Source organism: Callospermophilus lateralis, chromosome 12 (assembly GCF_048772815.1).
Source record: "Callospermophilus lateralis isolate mCalLat2 chromosome 12, mCalLat2.hap1, whole genome shotgun sequence".
NCBI lineage: Eukaryota > Metazoa > Chordata > Mammalia > Rodentia > Sciuridae > Callospermophilus > Callospermophilus lateralis.
This window is the reverse complement of record NC_135316.1, coordinates 68559221-68580467: the sequence shown is the minus strand read 5'-3', so window position 1 is coordinate 68580467 and position 21247 is coordinate 68559221. Positions and strand designations below refer to the sequence as shown.

Here is a 21247-nt window from a genome sequence, read left to right as displayed (position 1 = left end):
TCCCCACATTCTATATTCATGGTAGAGATTGCTAAAGCATTCTTAGAACTAATTCTCACTAATTGTGTGTGTGTGTGTGTGTGTGTGTGTATGTATGTGTGTTTGGAAAAATGAGGACACAGTGCATCAAAGAAGAAACTTGCTCAAGGTAATAACAACTAAAAAGCAGGAGAACCAAGATTCAAATACAGTTCAACTTTTCTTCCAAAATCTCTCACTTAATCATTGTCTTTTAATTACTGGTACCAGTGGTGAAATGTCATTGCATTCCTGTGACATGTTTGACAATTTATAACAATATAGATGTTTTTGTAGGAGTAAAGAAGGTGAGCCAGACAGTGGAAAATAGGAGATTACAGACAATGAGAATGTCAGGAAGCAAGGAAAGGAAGAGTGAAGAAGTTCCTAAAGAAGGTAGTGAATCAATCTTAAGAAATAAATAATTAAAAGGTCACCAATAAAAAGTAGTACAAAAGGATATTGTGTTAGAAGGAATAATAAATTAAAGTAGAAGGAGGCAGTTATATTTCACCAGGAAGAAACGTACTCAGAGTTTAAAAAAGCTATAACAACCTGAAAATACAGGCCTATGTTGAAAATCCATCAACTATAAGTGCTATTGAGTTGTTGTGGTGGCACTATAATTATATGTACAAGTGGTTCAGATGAAAAAAATTAGGACAATCAAAATATTTATATTTTTTCATAAAAGAACAGTTATGGCATTGCAGTAGGCAACTTTGAATTGCCTACTATTATTTCCTTTGATTATGGTTTTATCTAGAATCAGGGAGGATTACCAATCCTAAATGTACTTTTCTTTTAAATCAGAAAAAAAAACACCTAATTTTTCATGTTCCTGTAAAGAAACATAAGTGTCTTAAAATGTCTTCATTTAGTTTTTATCTTATACTTTATTCTTTCATCTAGCTGTGGGTAAAGAAGATATGTCATCATTAACTGAAATTGTAGAGGAAGTTGCGAAACAACAACGATCCCAAACATCAGAAATAGAAAGAAATAAAAAAGTTCTGTTTAATTTACAGGTAACTTATTTCATATAATTTTTTAAATGTCTTCAAAATATTAGTAGTGACAGAAGGTTTTACAAGAACTTCATATTGGGAATCAATTTTAAATTCCTACTCATTCTCTCAGTTTTTCTATTCTAAGTAAAGTCTGTATGAGTATTCCAGGTTTATGGAACATTTTATATTCCCAATACAGTATAAAGATTCACCCATGTCATTGTAACTATAGAATAAGTGTATGAAACCTAACATGTCATATAGAATCATTTTCAATTCACTTTATTGGATAGTTTTTCCTAAAATACTGAATTCAATAAAAGTTACATTGTTAGCCAGTGTTTTAGAAGTTATAGCTTGTGAAAGACTAGTTGTCAGTGAACATTTCAAGCAGCCTCCTCCTATCCCTTGCCTTTCAGAATATATTCATAAGTCCAGTATCAGGAACATGGAAGCCATTCTTCTTCTTTGCATGCAGCATAACTAAATATAACTATATTCTGTGAATATGATGAAATAAATCAATGCAAAAATAGTATCTTCATTTGTAAATCTTGTTATTTAATATATAAATTAAAAGAATAGGCTCTGGAGCTGAACCGTCTTATTTGAAAGGCCAGATTTGCTATTTTTAGTTCTGTATTTGAATTTGTGTCACTATCTCCTTATTTTTAAAATGGAGATAATAATGGGACTTTCCTCTAGGCTTTTGTAAGGTATAAATGAATGACCTCATAACTATCTATAAGGTATTATTGGTGGTGCCCTGGTGCACAGACACATAGGGCCTGATTTTGACATTGGCTTTAGCCAGTAAATTAGCAGACATATGTTGATGATAATTATGTTAATGTAACATGATTACTTATAAGTATTTGCATGTTAGAACCCTTATAAAAAGCAGTACATTTATACAGTAGGATATAATGCAAGAATAATGTATTGGATTTTCTGGACAACTTACCAGTCTTCAAAGAGTTTTGCAGATATTTATTTCTTTAGGGCCCACTTTCTATTGAGCATTTTGCTAAGCATTTTTTTCTGAACATTGTCCTTTTCCTTTCATCGCTCACAATTTATTTGGGAAGGAGACAAAGTAAACAAATAACTGCACTCAGGGTGGTAGCATCTACAATAGAGGTAGGAGCCCAACATATTTAACACTGAAGAATGAGTGATTGTCAAAGAAGTAATGTTTTAATCTTGGTTTTTAAAGAACAGTTGGAATTCACTGATTGATTTGGTATCTGCAGCAGATATAAGGTTAAGGGATCTGGGATGAGGAAGAAGATATTCCAGATAAACAGAATCTGAGAATATTCACAGAAGACTGAAACAGCATTGGCACATTCATAGAATTCTAAGTAATTTGATAATAAAGTAATTTAAATTAAATCTAAGTAATTTAATATAGTATAGAGTACATTTTGAGAAGAGGTGGGAGATATATACCATGATAAGACTTTATTCTAAAAGTGATGGGAAACCTTTGATTTTTAAACAGGAAACAAATTATAAATTTCTCTTATATAAAGAGAATTTTTAAGAATATATATATAAAGTGTTTCTTATAATCCAACATCTATTCATGACAAAAATGTCTTAGCAAATTAGGATTAGAAGGGAACTTCTTCCATCTTAAAAAAAATACTAAAGACAACCATATACCTAAGGTTGGAAGACTGAATGTTTCTCTCTTAAGATGAAGACCAATGCAAGGATGTCTACTCTTGTTTCTATTCAGGAAGTTACTGGGAGTTGGAGCCAGTATAATCATGTAAGAAAAAGAAATAAAAGGTATCCAGATGAGAAAGGAAGAATTAACTGTTTCTATTCACAGGTAGCATGATTATTTCTAAAAAAATCCCAAATAATCTGTAAGAAAGCTTAGTTCTAAAAAGTTAGTTATAGGATATAAGATTGATATACAAAATAAACATTGTATTTCTATATATTGGCAGAAATATATAGAATTTTATAATTTTCAGAAATTCGATAATTTTTAGAAATTAAAATTTTTAAGCAATAATACTTACAATAGTACCAAAGTTATGCAATACTTAGGGATCATTTTGACATAAGGTTTATCAAATCTATATGTTGAAAATGCAAAATAATGATGAGAAAAATTAAACAACACTTGAATAAATGGAGACAGAGACTATGTTGTAAATCAGAAACCACAGGATTATGATGTCAGTTCTCCCAGTTTTACTTATAGACTAAAGTTAATACTAGTCAAAATCCCAGAAGATTTTGTTATTCTTGTTGTTTGCTGGCTCTTTGTGTAATTGACAGGCTGATTTCTACAAGTTGTATGGAAATACAAAGGAGGACCTAGGCAGCCAAAATAATTTTGAAGAACAATGTTGGAAGTCTTATACTATTTGGATATTTTCCAACACCAACAAACAATTTTCTGATTTTTCCCAATGCCAACTGCATATTGAAGAGTTCAATTAAATTCTGATATTATTTGAGGTTAGCATCAGATCTCACAAGTTAAAGGAATCATCCCCACAAGGCTTCCCCATTTCCATTGTCAGTTACAATTCCCAGACCACTCATACACTCATACTTCTGACCAACTGACTATAAATCAGGGATATTTTAGTCAAATTTTTATCACTATCATAAATACTTGAGAAAAATAACTTAGAATAGGAAAGCTTTGTTTTGGCTCATGGTTTCAGAGGATTCAGTCCGTGGTCAGCTGATTCCAAGGCAGGAATGTCATGGAAGAAACTGTGGCAGAGGAAAGGTACTTATCCCATGGCAGTCAGAAAGCACAGAGAAAAGTAGGCACCTAGGATGGATAGTCCCCAGGGCATGCCCCAGTGATCTATATCCTCGCAAATGCCCCATCTTCCTTTAGTTCCTGCCACCTCCCAGTAGTCCATGAAGCTGTCTGTGGGTTATTCCCCCAATGACATCAGAGCCCTCATGATCAATTATTTTCCAAAAGCCCACCTCTGAACCTTGCTGTACTGAGGACCAAGCCTTCAAGAAATGAGAATTCAGGGAAAATACCAGATCCAGACCACAAAGAGGGTTTCTCATATCTACCCCCCATCCATACTCAAGGCTTAATAATTTGCTAGAGTGAATCACAGAACTCAGGAAAGCACTTTACTTACTATTACTAGTTTATTATAAAAGATACAATTCAGGAACAGCCAAACAGAGAAGATTCACAGGACAAGGTGCTGGGAAGGGACTTGCATAGAGCTGCCATATGGAGCACACCACCTTCCCAGAACCTGGATGTGTTCACCAACCTGAAAGGTCTCCAAAATTCATCATTAAAATTTTTTTAATGGAGGTTGCATCATGTAAGCTTGACTGATTATTAGCTCAACTTCTAGCCTCTCTCCTCTCCCAAGAGGTGGGGACAGTGTAGATAAGGCTGAAAGTCCAGGACTTTAATCAAATCTCAGCCTTTCTAATAGCCAGTCCCCATCCTGAAGCTCTCTAGAAGCCCACTGAGAGAATTTTTTAAAATCAGATTGGAGAAAAACACTTGAATATCCTCATGCCAGGAAAATTCCTTGGAAGGAAAATTCCTAGGGAGGAAGGAAGGAAGGTAGAAAGGAAAAGAAAAGAAAAACAGGGAGAAAATGTTTGGGGGTAATGGATATGTTTATTATTTTAATTGTTCTGATGACTTTATGAATATAAAAATATTAAAACTCATCACATTGCAGCTTCAGTATATGTAGTTTCTTTCATTCTATTTTTGCCTCAAAAAGCCAAAGCAAAGGAGCAAAGAATACTGAGAAAAGGGAAAAGAGAAATACAAAAGAGGAGGAGGAGAAGGATGAAAAACAAGAGGCTGATTAAAGAGGAGGAGGAAGAGGAAAAAGTAGTGGTAGTAATTTAAAGTTGGAAATGTATTGAAGGAAAAAGATCTTAAAGCTAGTAATAAAGTTTAACAGCCTGTTACATTAGATCAGAAAAGAGAGGAGATTATGACCAAAGTAGTTTTCATCTCCTCTCCCTGTATTAATAAATAGAGTTGATATCCTAATGTAACTGACAACACCTGTCTCTTTCCTGACCATGTGCATCACTCATTTAATAAATACTGAGTACCTACTTTGTACTAGTACTATCTTAAGCATTGGGAACATGGTGATAATGACAGAAAAGATTTCTGCACCCATAGAGTTACTTTATAGTTAGGGGAGGCAAAAAATAAAGAAGTTTTATTAAAAAAATAAAATTAATAATAATAATAATAGATAATTTTAGATACTGATGGGTTCCAAAGAAAATAAAGTAGGGTAATTTATAGAGAGTAACTGGGGGAGGGAAAAGGGTGGTTAATTTATATTTTGAGTCAGGGAAGCCTGTTTGAAGCAATAGTAATAAGGCTGAATTGTGACAAGAACCAGCAGTGTTAGAGAATTTTTTTTTTTTTTATGTCGTGCTGGGGATTGAACCCAGGGTCTCATGATTGCCAGGCAAGTGTTCTACCACTGAGCTATATTCTCAACCAAGGTTTGAGAATTATAAGGTAGATGGAAAAATAAACGTTACAAATACTCTTAAGAAGGATTTAGGCATATTTAATAAACAGGAGGCTACAAGAAAGGAGAATAGTATATGGGCAAGATAGCAAAGTAGAGAAATACTAGAGCATATAAGGTCTTACAAGCCACTTTGGTAAATTTGAATTTTATTATTAATGCAATGGGACACCACTGGAGAATCTTGAGCAGGGAGGTAGCGTGATATGATAAATGGAGCTTAGAGAAGGACAAGAATGAAAATAGGAAGATGTATTAGAAACTAGGCCACACTACAAAGATTGCCCAGAAGTAAATGTGGGGACTTAAGTGAGAGAACCAATTCTCACATTTTGGTGGGAAGTAAGATGTGGGGTAAGGTAAATGGAAAAATTAAGAATAACTTTATGGCTTTGGATTATCCAGGTGGAAAATGGTGTAGTTTGTTGGAATCAGAAGAAGTAAGGAGGAACATGGTTGTATATAAGGTGTCCCCCAAAGCTCCTGTGTTAGTGCAGGAATGTTCTGAGGTGCAATGATTGGATTGTGAGAGCTTTAACCTTCTAATCAGTCCATCCTAGTGTGAATGGACTGGATGGTAACTGTAGGTAGCTGGGGTTTGGCTGAAGGAGGTAGGTCACTGGGGAAGAGCCCTGGAAGGGTTCATCATCCCTGTGACTTCCTTCCTACTTTCCTCTGTCTACTTCCTTGCCTCCATGTCTTCCACCATTCTCTTCCACTATGATGTGCTGCCACTCTTGGGCCCAGAGCAATGGACTAGACCAAAATAAAGTTTTCCTCCTCTCCATCGTTCTTGTTGGGTATTTTGGTCATAGCAATGAAAGGCTAACACAGTGTGTACATTAAATATTTTCTGAATATATCTAACTGAAGTGTCTATTAAACACCCAAACAGAAATGTCAAGTGGGCATTTGAAATATTAGCACTGAAGACAAAAATTGAGTTTCACCAGCATATTGTACTTTTCAATGTACTTATCTTTTTGGTCTCTGTCAGAAAAAAGGATTGAAGGCCTTGTCTTTTTAATACAATGCCTTCCTCCCAACATTAAAACTTTATTTAGAGAGAATGACCATCTAGATAGAAAAAAATAATGGAGATAGCCTGCAATTATTTTGGTGGGAGGATCTATAGAATTTGTTGTACAGTTAGATACAAAGAAAAGGAGGAATTAAGGACATCTCTCTTAAGTATTTGGGGAATATAGGGTCATATTAATTTTCATTTTTGTTCACAATTTTTCATCCCTTTGTGTATGCACTGTAATGCCAGATTCGTGGAACCCCAGTAGACCTCCAGAAGCCAAATCTAATGCAATCACACAAGAGTCTTTATTGGATGTTGAGAGCCACAGCCGAAGGGGCCCCAGCAAACTTCCAGCTGCCAACAAACTTCCAGCCGCCAGCAAACTTCCAGCTGCCAGCTGATGATTGGCCCCAGCAACTTCTAGCTGCCAACTGATTGGCTCCTCTTCGGTGATGCTAATTGGGCTGTTTCCACACCTTTTCAGACAATCACTGGGTCAGGACCTTAGTTAATCTCTCTGGAATCCAAATTGGCTGCTGTTCTCCCTGTGGAAACACACAAACAGACCCCCGACTCCAGACAATTACTGGGTCAGGATCTTTCCATTGTCCTGTTAGAATATCCTTCCAAAGTACCTTGGGCTTATGTAAATTTTAGGACACATATGCCTTTCTGCAGCACTAAGCCCTGATGAATCCAAATTTAAAAAGTTTAGAGTAAAAAGGGTTATTTTAAGTTTATCTTTGGGGAATGTATACCCCTTCCCAATTCCTTTGGTTTTTCAGTAATACTGGAAATTCTTCTTTTTTTTGTCTTCACTGGCACTGGGAATGAAGGTAGGAATTCTGGCAATGATGGCTAAAGAAAATTGTGTAGCATTCCAACAAGCACTTAAGAAATCAATTTTCTGAACAATTTAGTACATTATTCTGAATAGAATTATTAGATATAATGAAAAGGAAAGGTGAAAGTAAACAAACAGGAGTAGGTTAAAACATTCTGTTAGGCTTTTATGTTGAACATCTTACTCAGTTGCAGTAAGCCAAATTACTTTGCTAAATTGCTTTCAGCCTAATCATATGCTATTTCTTAACACAGTCCCTGGTGTAACTACTACCAATTAATTGAAGTAAGCTTAACAGGTTCTATTTTTTACATTTGAAATAGGCCTCAATTGTGCTCATTATTCATTAGCCTCCAGGTGTGGGAGAACCATTGTTGCAGATGTAAGGATAGCTAAACTGGAGTTAGCATTCTGAACATTTGTATCCACAGGAATAGCGAGGAGTCTCATGGCAGCACCTGCAGCAAATAGGGAAAAACTGACGACTCATTAGTTATTGGCATTGGAAATGGCCAAACTTCAGGGGCACCGGGCGTGTCCTGCTCCCCGGGCAGCCCCATGATGGTGATGGGGGGCAATGGGCCAGTGGCCGCCGCCGCCGCCGCCGCCTGGAAAATCCCTGCTGCACCTGCGACCCGCTTGTGTACGCGGCAGCCGCAGCACCATGCTGCTTCATGCACCCTCTGGTGATGAAAAGAGATTTGTAGCAGCCTCCTGTTGTAACTACTTCCCTGATAGTCCTTCCTCCTCTGAACTTTCTTTCTCTTTCTGACTAGAGTTCCTGGGCTTTTATCAATGTATGCCCTAATTGTTCTTGGTTTTACTGGGGTGCCTCCTTCCTTTAGCAATTTACTTAACACTCCTCCAGTTCGACCTTCACCAACTTCTGATCCCATATTTCCGCAATGAAGACAACACAACACACTAAGATAAAACAAAACAAAAACACACTGTATCAATCTTCTCCATTTTCTTGAAATGGCCATTCGTCCTCTCGCCCTATCTGCTTCCTCAGGGGCGAGCAGGTTTCCTCCTGTCCTATCTATTTCTAGGGATGGGTAGCTTACCTTGTCACTTACCCCCAAGTGTCCCGGAGTTCCCCATATGGGCCACCATATGCCGCGGTCTGGCTGAGCAGAATAACTGGGAGGTGACAAGCAACTTGAAGGTTGAAGTGGGAACTGCTTTATTGTAGGGAAAACTCAGCAGGCACTGAGTGAGAACTCAAGGTAGCGGGCACCCAAGGTAGCAGGAGCCGCCTTATTGCAAAACAGCAGAGGTATATATACTTAACTGGTTACACACAACTTGACTCAATTAATATCATCCAGTTACAGCAATCAGCCAATAAAGAATCCCTACCATCTTAATGGCTTGGTGGCGTTGCCTTACAAACCACTCTTCCTGGCAAACTGCCAGGTGCCATCTTGACTTGATATGTGGTCCCCAACATGCTATCATGAGCAGGACATGCCTGGGCTGACCCACTGGAGCACAGGAGACACATAAAGTAGAACCATGACACCCTACCAGCCAAGTTCCAAGCCAACATGTTATGTTGGTTATGTTGGTATGGTTATGTCTTATAACCCCAGTCATTTTTTTCTTTGGTAAATATATAAATACTTAAATTTCATATGTACCTATATTATTAAAGGACACAGTACACCTGTATACTAGTCTGGGAGAGAAAAATAAAAATTACAAACTGCACGAATAGAGTTCCTAAATTCAAAACCAGGATTTGACCCTTACTGGTCAAATGATGAATTACTTTTGTTATTCAACATCTCAGAACCTCAGTTTCATTATCATACAGTGGAAATAACAATGTTGAGGCTTTTCACCCACACCAGTCCTCTTCTCACTTCTTAACCTTTTACATAGGAAACTGTATCCAAAACTCTGTGGCTAATTTCTTCTTTTTTAAAATTTTTTTTAGTTGTAGGTTGGACACAATACCTTTATTTTATTTATTTATTTTTATGTGGTGCTGAGGATCAAACTAAGCACCTTGCACATGCTAGGCGAGCGCTCTACCACAGAGCCACAACCCCAGCCCTGTGGCTAATTTCACATGTTCCTTTTTAAAAAATGCCAAGAGAAGGAACCTAATGAATACATTTCCTGAATAAGGGGACTTAAAATTTCTGCCTAAATGCAATTTTTAAAATAAGCCCCAGGGCAGGGATGTGACTCCAGTGAGCACTTGCCTAGCATGCAAGGCCCTGGATTTAATCCCCAGACACACACTCATACACACACACACACACACACACACACAAACTCAGGTGTTTGAGCTGTGAGTAGAACAACATAGCCAAGCTAGCCAATCCCCACCTCTCCCAGTCATGTGAATCACCTAGACAACACCTTCTTTTCCCTGTTATGTCAGTATTTTTTACTATGAACACCTATTTGTTGTTGGGTCACTGAGGTTTTGTGGTTCTGGCAATAGATAACTGATACAAGGGGAAATAGGCTAGGAAGGGAGGAAAAATTAGTCTTTTGGGACATGATGAGTTTGCGATGGCCAATGGCATCTGGCTATGGAATTAAAAGTCACTTTTATTCTCTGAATCATCGGTAGATGCATAGTTCAAAATTATAAGTATGTGCAAGGTAACCCAAGGGTTATGTAGAGAGGGAGAAGAGGAAATGATGAATTCCTGAACTCTGAGGAAGACCTGTGTTTGAAGAAATCACTGAGATTAAGAAGGAATGCTCAGAGATAGCTAAGGAGAATGAGGAAGAGTGGTGCTAGGAAAACTCCTTTTAACGAGGCACCAGTTAGCCATGCCCAATGCCCTAGAGAGGTAAAGTAGATATTGTAGATATCTTAATACTCATTTTAAAAATGAAGAAAGCAAGGTTGGATGGGTAATTAAATTTGTTATGCATGATCACACAAAGTAGTGAACAGCAGTAAGGATTGCTGGAACCTAGGTCTAGGTCTTTTATTTATTTATTTATTTATTTATTTTTAGTGTTGATGGACCTTTATTTTATTCATTTATTTATATGCAGTGCTGAGAATTGAACCCAGTGCCTCCCACATGGAAGGCAAGTGCTCTACCACTGATCACGATCCCAGCAGGTCTTTTAATTCTTGAGTCAGTGTTTTATCATTTTATTATATTGTCTTCCTTGACACCTATAAATATATTATTAAAATATATTATTAAATGATTTTAAGTATTTTTACACATAAAATATTAAAACAAAATGATGATATTTTAACATTTTAGTATTAAATGACCATTAAAAAGTAACAAATATATGACTCTGGACTCTTTCTGAGAAATAAATTGTTATATTATTGCATATTTGCTTCTATTATGCATCAGTTCTTTTTTGTATCTGATAAATGTATATTTTTATGTTAAATGACTTTCCTACATGCATTATGGATCAAAACAATTTTCCTCTCATGCTGAGTACCATGAATTAATAATGTTAATGTTGAAATATATTACAGAATGAACTTCATGAGCTTGAAAAACAAATAGCAGCTGTCTGTGCAGAAACTAAAGCAACAGAGAGGCAGACTTTTACAGTCAATTATTATTTACATGAATGGAGAACAAATATTGAAAAGAATATGCTTTTAATAGTAAAAATTATTTCTACCATTACAGAATTAATATGGAAACTAAGAAGATGCATATTTTCACTTGATTATGACTAATTTGACACAATACAAAAAGCATCTGAAGTATTAAAGGTAAAATCCCCACATTTACATGTTCTCTATAAAGAGATACCATGGAAGTACACCATAACAATAGAAAAGACACAACTCAATTCTTAAATTTTTTATTGAAGCTGGTAAGGTGTAGAACATCTGAAGTTTTAAACACTATTGGTGTGAATATACATTCTTAAAAGAATTTGGGAAAGGAATTTGAGATTACCTAGTACTTTACTTATGCTGATAGGTTTTTCAAGGCACAATTGTCATAAGTCCACAAATTGTAAATGTTTGATTTTTTATTTTTATATGTTCTTTTTGTTACATGTGACAGTAGAATCTATTTTGATATATTTAGACAAGCTTGGAATCTATCTTATTCTAATGAGGATCCTGGTTTTGTGCATGTACACAATGATGAGATTCACTACAGTATGTCCATATCTGTACATAGGAAAATATATGAGATTCATTCTAGTATCTTTTCCATTTACATCTCTCCATTCCTTCACTTTGTCTAATGCAACAAACTTCTTTTTTCCCCATCCCAGGGTTAGCATCCACATACCAGAGAGAACATGAAACCCTAGATTTTGGGGGGAATGGCTTATTTTGCTTAGCATGATAATCTCCAGATTCATCCATTTACTGGCAAATGTCATAAAGTAATTCTTCTTTATGGCTGATTAACATTCCATTGTGTATATAAGTCACAATTTCTTTATCTATTCATATGCTAGGGGGCATCTAGGTTGTTTCCATAGCTTAGGTATAGGGAAATGTGCTGCTATAAACATTGATGTAACTTGGTCACTGTAGTATGATGATTATAACGCCTTTGGATAAAAATTGAAGAGTGGACTAATTAGATCAAATAGTGGTTTCATTCCTAGTTTTATGAGGACTCTCCGTACCGTTTTCCAGAATGGTTGCACTAATTGTAATCCCGCCAACAATGTATGAGTGTAGCCTCTTCCCCTCATCCCATCAATATTTATTGTTACTTGTATTCTTGATAATTGCCATTCTGGTTGGAGTGATGTGAAATTTCAGAGTAGTGTTTTTTGTTTGTTTGTTTGTTTGTTTGTTTTTGAATTTCAAAGTGTATTTTGACATTTTTTTCCCATTTGATTTACATTTCTCTAATTACTATAGATGTTGAACATTTTTTCATATATTTGTTGACTATTCATATTTCTTCTTCTGAGAAGTGTCTTTTTAGTTTCTTTGCCCATTTATTGATTGTGTTATTTGGGTGTTTTTGTTGTGGATTTTGTTTTGGCTTTGGTTTTGGTGTTAAGCTTTTTTAGTTCTTTGTATATCCTTATATGAGGCGGGGGGTGGGGCAAAGATTTTTCTCTCATCCTGTAGGCTCTCTTCACACTCTTGTTTCTTTTGCTGTGAAGAAACTTTTTCGTGTGATACCAACCCATTTATTGATTTCTATTTTACTTCTTGGGCTTTAGGAGTCTTATTAAGGAAGTTGATTCCTAAGATGACATGCTGGAGTGTTGGGCCTACATTTTCTTCTAGTAGGTGCAGTGTTTCTGGTCTAATACCTAGGTCTTGATCCATTTGAGTTTTGTGCAGGGTGAAAGATAGGGATTAAATTTTATTTTACTACATGATTTCCAGTTTGTTTGAGTTGATTTTCATTTTGATTAATGTAAACATGCATCTGTGTTACCATCATCTAGATCAAGACATAGAACTTTCCCAGCATGTCCAGAAAGTTGTTTTGTGCCCCTTTCATAGGCAAACCGCAATTTCATCAGCTGAATTTTGAAAAGAGATTTACTGAGAATAAGTCATGTCCCATTCACCATTCAAATTATTTAATTCAGTGGCTTTTAGTAAATCTACAGATCCATGCAACCCCCATCATCCAAATTAATTTTAGGAAATTTCTTCCTCAAAAGAAACCCATTACTTTCTCTGTGACTTCTCCATCTGTCCCTATTTTATCCCTAATTTTGTTCCACCCTGATTTTTCTCCCTTCCTGATACTCTAAGATTCCATCTTTTATCCTTTCTCACTAGAAAACTTCTTAATTCATTCTCCTAGGGTGGGTTTGTTTGTGACAAATTATTTCTTTTTATTTATTTATTTATTTATCTTAGAATGTCTTGGTTTCCCCTCCTTTCCTGAAGAATGTTTTTGCTATAGATAGGATATAGAATTGTGGGTCAACAGTTCTTTCCATAGTTGAAAAATACTGTATTACTGGAACCCTTCTGGCTTCCATGATTTCAATGAGAAATCTCCCATCAGCAGACATTTCTCCCCACACCAATGTTTGTTTCTTGTTTCTTCAAGATTTTCTTATCTCTGGTTTTCATAAATTTTACTATGACATGTTTAGACATAGATTTATTTAAATTTAATTATTGGTGGTTCTCTCACTTTTGGATTGTAAAAGTTTATGTCTTTTGCCAGATTTGGGATTTTTTTTATCCATTATTTATTTGAATACTTTTTCAGTTTCTCTTTGTCCTCTCCTTACAGAACTTGAATGATAGAAAAGTTAGGACTTTTCTTATAGTCTCATGGGCCCTTGAGATTCTCTTCCTTTCCCCTTTCAATCTATCATAGAACTTCTTACCCTGAAATCTAATAACATTTTAAACATTCATAATAGGGAAGCCTCTCTAAAGATTCATTTATGTTTTTAAATTATAGTTCTATTACTTCTAATACATTTCAAATCATTCCCCAATTCCATTAGAGTGTTATAGTCAAAAATGAAAATTTAAGAAATTAAAGACTCATTGTAAAAATTTTTGAAACTGAAGAACAAATAGTCAGCTTATTGTCTTGAGAACGTTGTATTTTTTCAATAATTTTAATAACTGTCTGATGTGAATTGGTCATTGATTTGAATAACATACTTCTCAAAACAACCAATTTTTTGAAGAAGAGGATAAGTTCAAATACCAGACGATGTTTATTACTTATTTTTTATTTTGTGTCTTTTTTTTCTGTCCCTTATGTATATCTTACTGATAGCCTTGGTTGCGTTTAAGGGGGGGTGCATTGCATATTTTAGTTTGTATGTCAATATTTCTTGTATATATTTTGGTTCAGAAAAATTGAAAATGGTTTTTAGATTTCAATTTTTTTTTCTGTCATGTAACTATTTTAATATTTCTAGGTCATACCTAAGTGAAAAAAATTCCAAATATTTATCCCAAAATGTCTTTTTATTCCCCTGTCTATTGTCTACCTTTATACATTTTGGAAGACGGGAACTGAGATGAGAGTGAAGAATAAAAATAAGCTATGAGTCATTGAGGGAAAAATTGTGAACCAAAAATACAAAGCATACACACACAAAGATTCAAATACAAAGCATTGAGCAACAATCAGTGATTTTTAGTCCAAAGTTAAAAAGAAAAGTGTTATTTGCCAAATCCAGGAAGAGACTGGAGCATTTCAGACATTTTTAACAAATGATGAGTGCTGCAAGCAGTGTTTTGTGATAACAGACATTTTGCAAAGTATTGGTGGTTTACTCTTGCCTAAATTTTGTACAATCTGAGCTGAAAATTTGAAAGGATGGCGGGGGGTGAGGGGAAGTGACAGACTTTCAGAGCTCCTAGAGATCATGAACCAAGCTTGTATAACTTGATACAACATGTAGCTATACAACTGACAATTGCATTCATGTATTAATGTCGGCTGCAGAATGACTACACAGCTAGACACCAGTCCTGTGAGAAAACCCCAGAGAAGCAAGGGAACAAAGGGGACCCAAAAGGCACCATAAGATTTGTTCAAGTAGATAGCTATAAAATATGGTAACAAATTATTCTGTTTTGTAGAAAGTAGAACAAATGTTAAGCATTATTATTTATTGAGTTCCTGGTATTTATCAAGTACTTTATATAGCTAACTCACTTAAATCCTTATAACATATCTTACAGATTTTCAGAAAATTTAAATAATGCATACAAAGTTATACAGCTAAAGATAAGTGACAAAGCAAGATATGAATTCATATCTGTTTGTATTCTTTTTCTCCCAAGGTTATTTAAAAATGTTTTTATTTCTAGGAATACATTCATCTTGATAAAAATTAGATATTAGAGGTAAGGCTATAGTTCCTTCAAAACCACTTCCTATCCCATTACTCTTTCTCATCACCGTCCCCTCTTATTAATGGTAAATACACATACACACACCTCCAGCACTACCACCCCATTCCCCTATGGGTAGGAGGTTATATAAATGTACATATATATGTTTGCCACTGATTTACTTAAGAATTTCTCATGTAGATTTTTTCTATTAGTACATGTTGACCTACTGTACTCTTCTTAACTGTTACAAAATAGCCCACAGTATAGCTTAGCTTAATTTATATAATTATGTCACAACTGATGAATATTTAAACAGTTTCCAGTTTTTCATTATTAAGAGTTGTGTTTTTCATTATTAATGTTGAGTGAATACCATAGTATATACACCCTATTCACCAAAAATTAGAATTATAGTCATAATAGTCATATTGTCCAAGATCTTTCTGTTACTTAAATTTTTTTGTTTGTTTTTTAAGTTGGAACTCTTCTTTTACTAACAGCCAAAAATATCATATAACAGATACAAATTCATTTTGTTACTCTCATTTGTAGCCAAACTTTTCAAAATCTTCTCACTCTGGTGTTATTTCCAATTCCCACATTCATTTTTTATTGATTTTTAAAAAAATTACAGTGGAGTGCATTACAATTCTTATTAGATGTATACAGCACAATTTTTCATATTTCTGGTTGTATATAAAGTATGTTGACACCATTTCATGTCTTCATACATGTACTTTGGATAATGATGTCTATCACATACTTCTAATCCTTGTAATCCCCTGTGCCCTCCCTTCCCCTCCCACCCCTCTGCCCTATCTAGAATTCACCAATTCCTCCCATGCTCCCCCTCCCTACCCCACTGCAAGTCAGCCTCCTTATATCAGAAAAAACATTCAGCATTTTGGGGGGGTATTGGCTAACTTCACTTAGCATTATCTTCTCCAACACCATCCATTTACCTGCCAATGCCATGATTTTATTCTCCTTTACTGCTAAGTAATATTCCATTGTGTATATATGCCACACTTTTTTTATCCATTCATCCACTGAAGGGCACCTAGGTTGGCACCACAGTTTAGCTATTGTGGATAGTGCTGCTATAAACATCGATGTAGCTGTTTCCCTGTAGTATGCTGTTTTAAGTCTTTTGAGTATAATCGGAGGAGAAGGATAGCTGGGTCAAATGGTGGTTCTAGTCCCAGTTTTCCAAGGAATCTCTATACTGCTTTCCATATTGGCTGCACCAATTTGCAGTCCCACCAGCAATGTTTGAGTGTACTTTTTCCCCCATATCCTTGCCAACACTTATTGTTGTTTGTCTTCATAATAGTTGCCATTCTGAATGGAGTGAGATAAAATCTTATAGTGATTTTGATTTGCATTTCTCTAATTGCTAGAGATGATAAACATTTTTTCATGATTGATTATATATCATCTTCTGAGAAGTGTCTGTTTGGGTCCTTGGCCCATTTGTTGAATGGGTTATTTGATTTTTTTGGTGCTTAGCTTTTTGAGTTCTTTATATACCCTAGAGATTAGTGCTCTATCTGATGTGTGAGGGGTAAAGATTTGCTTCCAAGATGTAGCCTCTCTCTTCACCTCACAGATTGTTTCTTTTGCTGAGAAGAAACTTTTTAGATTGAGTCCATCCCATTTATTGATTCTTAATTTTAATTCTTGTGCCAAAGGAGTCTTATTAAGGAAGTTGAGCCTAATCCCACATGGTGGAGATTAGGGCCTACTTTTTCTTGTTGTATTAGATGCAGGTCATACTATAGGGCTCAGCCACATCAATGTTTATAACAGCACAATTCACAATAGCTAAACTGTGGAACCAACCTAGATGCCCTTCAATAGATGAATGGATTAAAAAAACGAGGCATACATACACAATGGGATATTACTCAACAATAAAAGAGAATATAATCATGGCATGTGCAGGTAAATGGATGGAGTTAGACAAGATAATGCTAAGTGAAGTTAGGCAATCCCAAATAATCAAATGCCCAAAGTTTTTCTTTTTTATTAAAACAAGTCTGATTCATAATGGTATAGGGAGAGGGACCATGGGAGGAATAGATGAACTCTAGATAGGGCAGAGGGGTTGGAGGGGAAGGGAGGGGGCATGGGGTTATCATTATTATCCAAAGTACATGTATGAAGACATGAATTGGTATGAATATATTTTGTATATAACCAGAGATATGAAAAATTGTGCTCTATTTGTGTAATAAGAATTGTAATGCATTCCACTGTCATCTATAAATAAAAATGTAATAAAAATAAATACATAAATAATGTCTATTTATAAAATAAATAGCTTTTTGTTTCTTTCATTGTATTGGTATAAAAATCGGTGTTTTGCTATAATGAGATATCACTTCACATTCCTGAGACAGCCATGACCAAAAAGGCAATAACAAGTATAACAACTAAGAAGGATGTGAAGAAATTGGAAGCTTCACATATTACTGTTGGGGATATGGTGCATTCATTTTGGAAAATAATTTTGGCATTCTTCAAATGATTAAGCATGGTTATCATATACATCAGTCAGCTCTTCAATGATGTAACTAAAATATCCAACAAGGACAGCTTAGAGGAGGAAAAGTTTATTTTGGGCTCACACTTTCAGAGGTTAAATCCATAATCTGTGGACTCCAGGGTTGGGGGCCTAAGAAAGGGCAGATCATCATGGTAAAAGGACATGGCAGAGGACAGCTGCTCAGCTCATGGCATCTAGGAAGCAGAGAGTAAGGAGCTAGGGACAAAATACAATCCCTGAGGATTTGCCCCAGTCACATGCTCCAGACCTAATTCCTCCAGTCACACCCAACCTGCCTACAGTTACCACCCCATAATCCATTCAAATTATTAATCCAAGTGGATTAATCCACTGATTAGGTTACAGCTCTCAGAATGTAAGAATTTCATTTCACCACTGAAATTCCTGAATTGCCTAACACTGCTGGGAGCCATTAGCCAAGTAGGTATAACAATTTCCTTGCCAGTGTACCCCATGTTGCTTAGTGGAAGGACTCGTGGAAATAGGACATTTTGCAGTGACATTGCATGTAAGGTGACCTTGCTCTAGGACCAGGGCGGATCCGGGTTTAGGGTGTTGCCGGTTTAGGAAGGTTATTCCTGCTGGGAATAGGGTGTATCCTGCTGCCTGAGTTCCTCTTGAGTTCTCACGGGATTCAGACAGTATTTTTGGGAGACAGAAGCCCAGTGGAGGTGTGGATTTGGGCAGAGAACGTGGATTTCCCCAGAATGTGTTTGTAGAAGGCCGGTGTGAGATCGGGAATAAAGAATTGCTGTTTGAATCTACAAAGCTGTGAGTGGCTCATGATTTGTGCCCAGCCAGACTGCGGCATAACACCATGAGCTTCTCAGGGCATACCTCATATCATTATATATGTTGGTCATATGGTGTTATCAAGTCATAATGTCATGTCACCTACTAATTCTCCTATGCATATGCCCAAGAAAGATAAAAACATGCACATGAACACTTGCATGTAAATGTTAATAGCAGCATGATTCATAATAGCTAAAAAATGCAAACAACTCAAACATCCATTAAGAGATGAATTAGATAAATTAAATGTGCTAGATTATATAATGGGCTATTATTTGACAATATAAAGAATGAAGTACAAATGCATACTATGAAGTAGTATGCATACTACGCCATAGATGACCCTGTAATGAAAGAATTCAGTCACAAAAAAAACAACATATTATGATTCCATTATAATGAAATGTAGGCAAATGCATAAAAAAGAGAAAGATTGGTGGGGATGCTAATTCACACTAAGTGGGGAGAAGAATAGAAGTATTTTGGACTAGACAGAGAGGAGGGAAAGTAGGGGAGGGGCCATGGGTGTAGGAATGATAGTAGAATGGATCAGACATTATTCCATATGTAAATATATGATTACATGACCTATGTAACTTTATATCATGTACAACCAGAGGAATGAGACGTTATACTCCATGTATGTATGATGTGTCAAATTGCATTCTATTGTCATGTATAACTAAGTAGAATAAATAAAGATATATTTTTAAAATAATTGAATTATATGTGTGTTCCTTCTGTAGCCATCGGGAATTTTGACCTTTTTATTTTTTTGTGGAAGGACACCAACCACCTTCCCAATTTCCAATCTGCCTATTGCCTTGTGTTATCATTGTCTGGTTCAGCATAAATACTGATTCACTTAATAGTAGAGAAATACACTAAGTTATCTCTTAGATATTGAGATTGATGTATGGGTCTATTTCAGTGAACTACTGGATATGGGAAATGGAATCATTTCTATTAACTGATGGCAAGAAAAAAAGATTAAAGAAATTGAATTTAACAGTTTATTAGTAAAAAGAACAATTTGTGAATTGGGCATCCCTCAGAACCAGCAGGGGTTTAGGAGATCCTTTCCATAATGTGAGCAGGTGGCCTTTCTAGACAGAAAATGAAAGTGAGGTAGAGAAAAATGTGATTGGTCACTTCTTAGTGTTGTTCTTATTTGAACATGTTCTGATCAGGTGGTAGCCTGTGATTGAAGCATGGCTACAATGATTGTCTGAGACTTGGCTATTTCTTACAAAAGTATACTCCTACATTAGGTTCTCTATTAGTAAAATTAGTCAGCTTTTCATCACTGTGACCAAAATACCTGACAAGAACAACTTTGAGGAGGAAACATTTATTTTGGCTCACAGTTTTGGAGATCTTCTCTCTATGTTCCTCTTACTCCGATGCAGAAACATGGCATAAAGACATTGTGGAGGAAACCTGCTCAACTTATCCCAGTCAGGAAGCAGAGAGGGAGGGAGAGAGGGAGGGAGGGAGGGAGGGAGAGAGAGAGGGAGGGAGGGAGAGAGAGGGAGGGAGGGAGGGAGGGAGAGAGAGAGAGAGAGAGAGAGAGAGAGAGAGAGAGAGAGAGAGAGACAGAGAGAGATCAATCCACCAGAAGAAGAGAAGAGGGATCCAGGGAGAAGAAAAACCTTTCAACTAGGTCCCACCTCCCAGTAGTACAATCAGCTATCAATGATGGATTAATCCACTGATGAGATCAGAGCCTTCAGGATCCAATCATTGCCTAAAAGCCTCGCCTCTGAACCTTGTTGCATTGGGAACCAGGCTTTCAGCACAGAAGTTTTTTTTTGTTGTTGTTGTTGTTTGATTTTTTTTAAAGGGGGGCACATTCCAGATGCAAACCATTACACATACTAATTTAAGTTGCAGTTCTGAGAAGAGAGTCAGAATAAATTTAGTTTAATTTAATGCTGGGTAGCTGCCATGAGAATGTGTTCCATCAAGGATGCTCACTTGGGTTCAATTCTCAAACACCACTAGCACTTGCTAGTTATGAAAGCTTGGACCAATGACTCTTTGGTCTTTGGTTCCTTCATGAAAAATGAGAATAATAATACCCCAATCATAAGGTGTTCTGAGAATTTACTTATATGCAGAAAGCTCTTGGCACAACATCTAACTTGTAATAAGTATTGAATAAATATTAATCACACAATTATTATTTACATTTACTATTATTATTATTTACAATGGTTTCTAATCAAATGCTTTCCTCTTAGAGTAGGCAAAAGATCTTTCATGGCTGTTGACTGTTCTTCTCAAGCCCTGTTGATGTGTGCGTTCTCTTCACAGGTGCAACATAAGAGGTATTATGCAATTCTTAAGCGTTTACATTGTCAGGTGAACAAGCTTCAATCAAATAGAAAACAATGGCAATGGAACATTCAACAGCTGGAAAAAAATGCAGCTGAACTAAGAAAATGTGTTGGAATGAAAGAGTGACATTGCCATCGGGCAATGTGGAACACAGACCATGACAACAAAACTTTGGGGACAGAATTTTAAGAAAACCCTTTGGTTGCTTAACAACCAGCCTCCACTGGCAGAGGCCTGTCTAAATGACAAATGCGTTTTCTCTTTTTTGAATTAGTTATCTGTTGGTTAAAGTACCTCCCAACCTTACAATGGATGGCACTAGATAGACAAAAGCAATGCTTACA

At 36.0% G+C, this 21247-nt stretch overlaps 1 protein-coding gene across 1 annotated transcript; it reads left to right on the top strand.

Annotated features, from left to right (window-relative positions):
* The first annotated feature begins 368 nt into the window (after positions 1-368).
* LOC143411422 (coiled-coil domain-containing protein 122-like) lies at positions 369-21029 on the top strand. Its single transcript, XM_076872207.1, has 3 exons — positions 369-414; positions 931-1046; positions 20880-21029. Exons 1-3 carry the CDS (start codon positions 369-371, stop codon positions 21027-21029), a joined length of 312 nt encoding a protein of 103 aa, XP_076728322.1.
* Positions 21030-21247: the final 218 nt, after the last annotated feature.

What these genes read in the sequence shown, in the direction of transcription:
- LOC143411422 (XM_076872207.1), top strand. Translation starts at nt 369, where the DNA reads ATGTCAGGAAGCAAGGAAAGGAAGAGTGAAGAAGTTCCTAAAGAAG. An exon ending in TGAAGAAGTTCCTAAAGAAG is followed by an intron (nt 415 to 930) that starts GTAGTGAATCAA and finishes TCTTTCATCTAG; the next exon opens with CTGTGGGTAAAGAAGATATG. An exon ending in AAGTTCTGTTTAATTTACAG is followed by an intron (nt 1,047 to 20,879) that starts GTAACTTATTTC and finishes TTCTCTTCACAG; the next exon opens with GTGCAACATAAGAGGTATTA.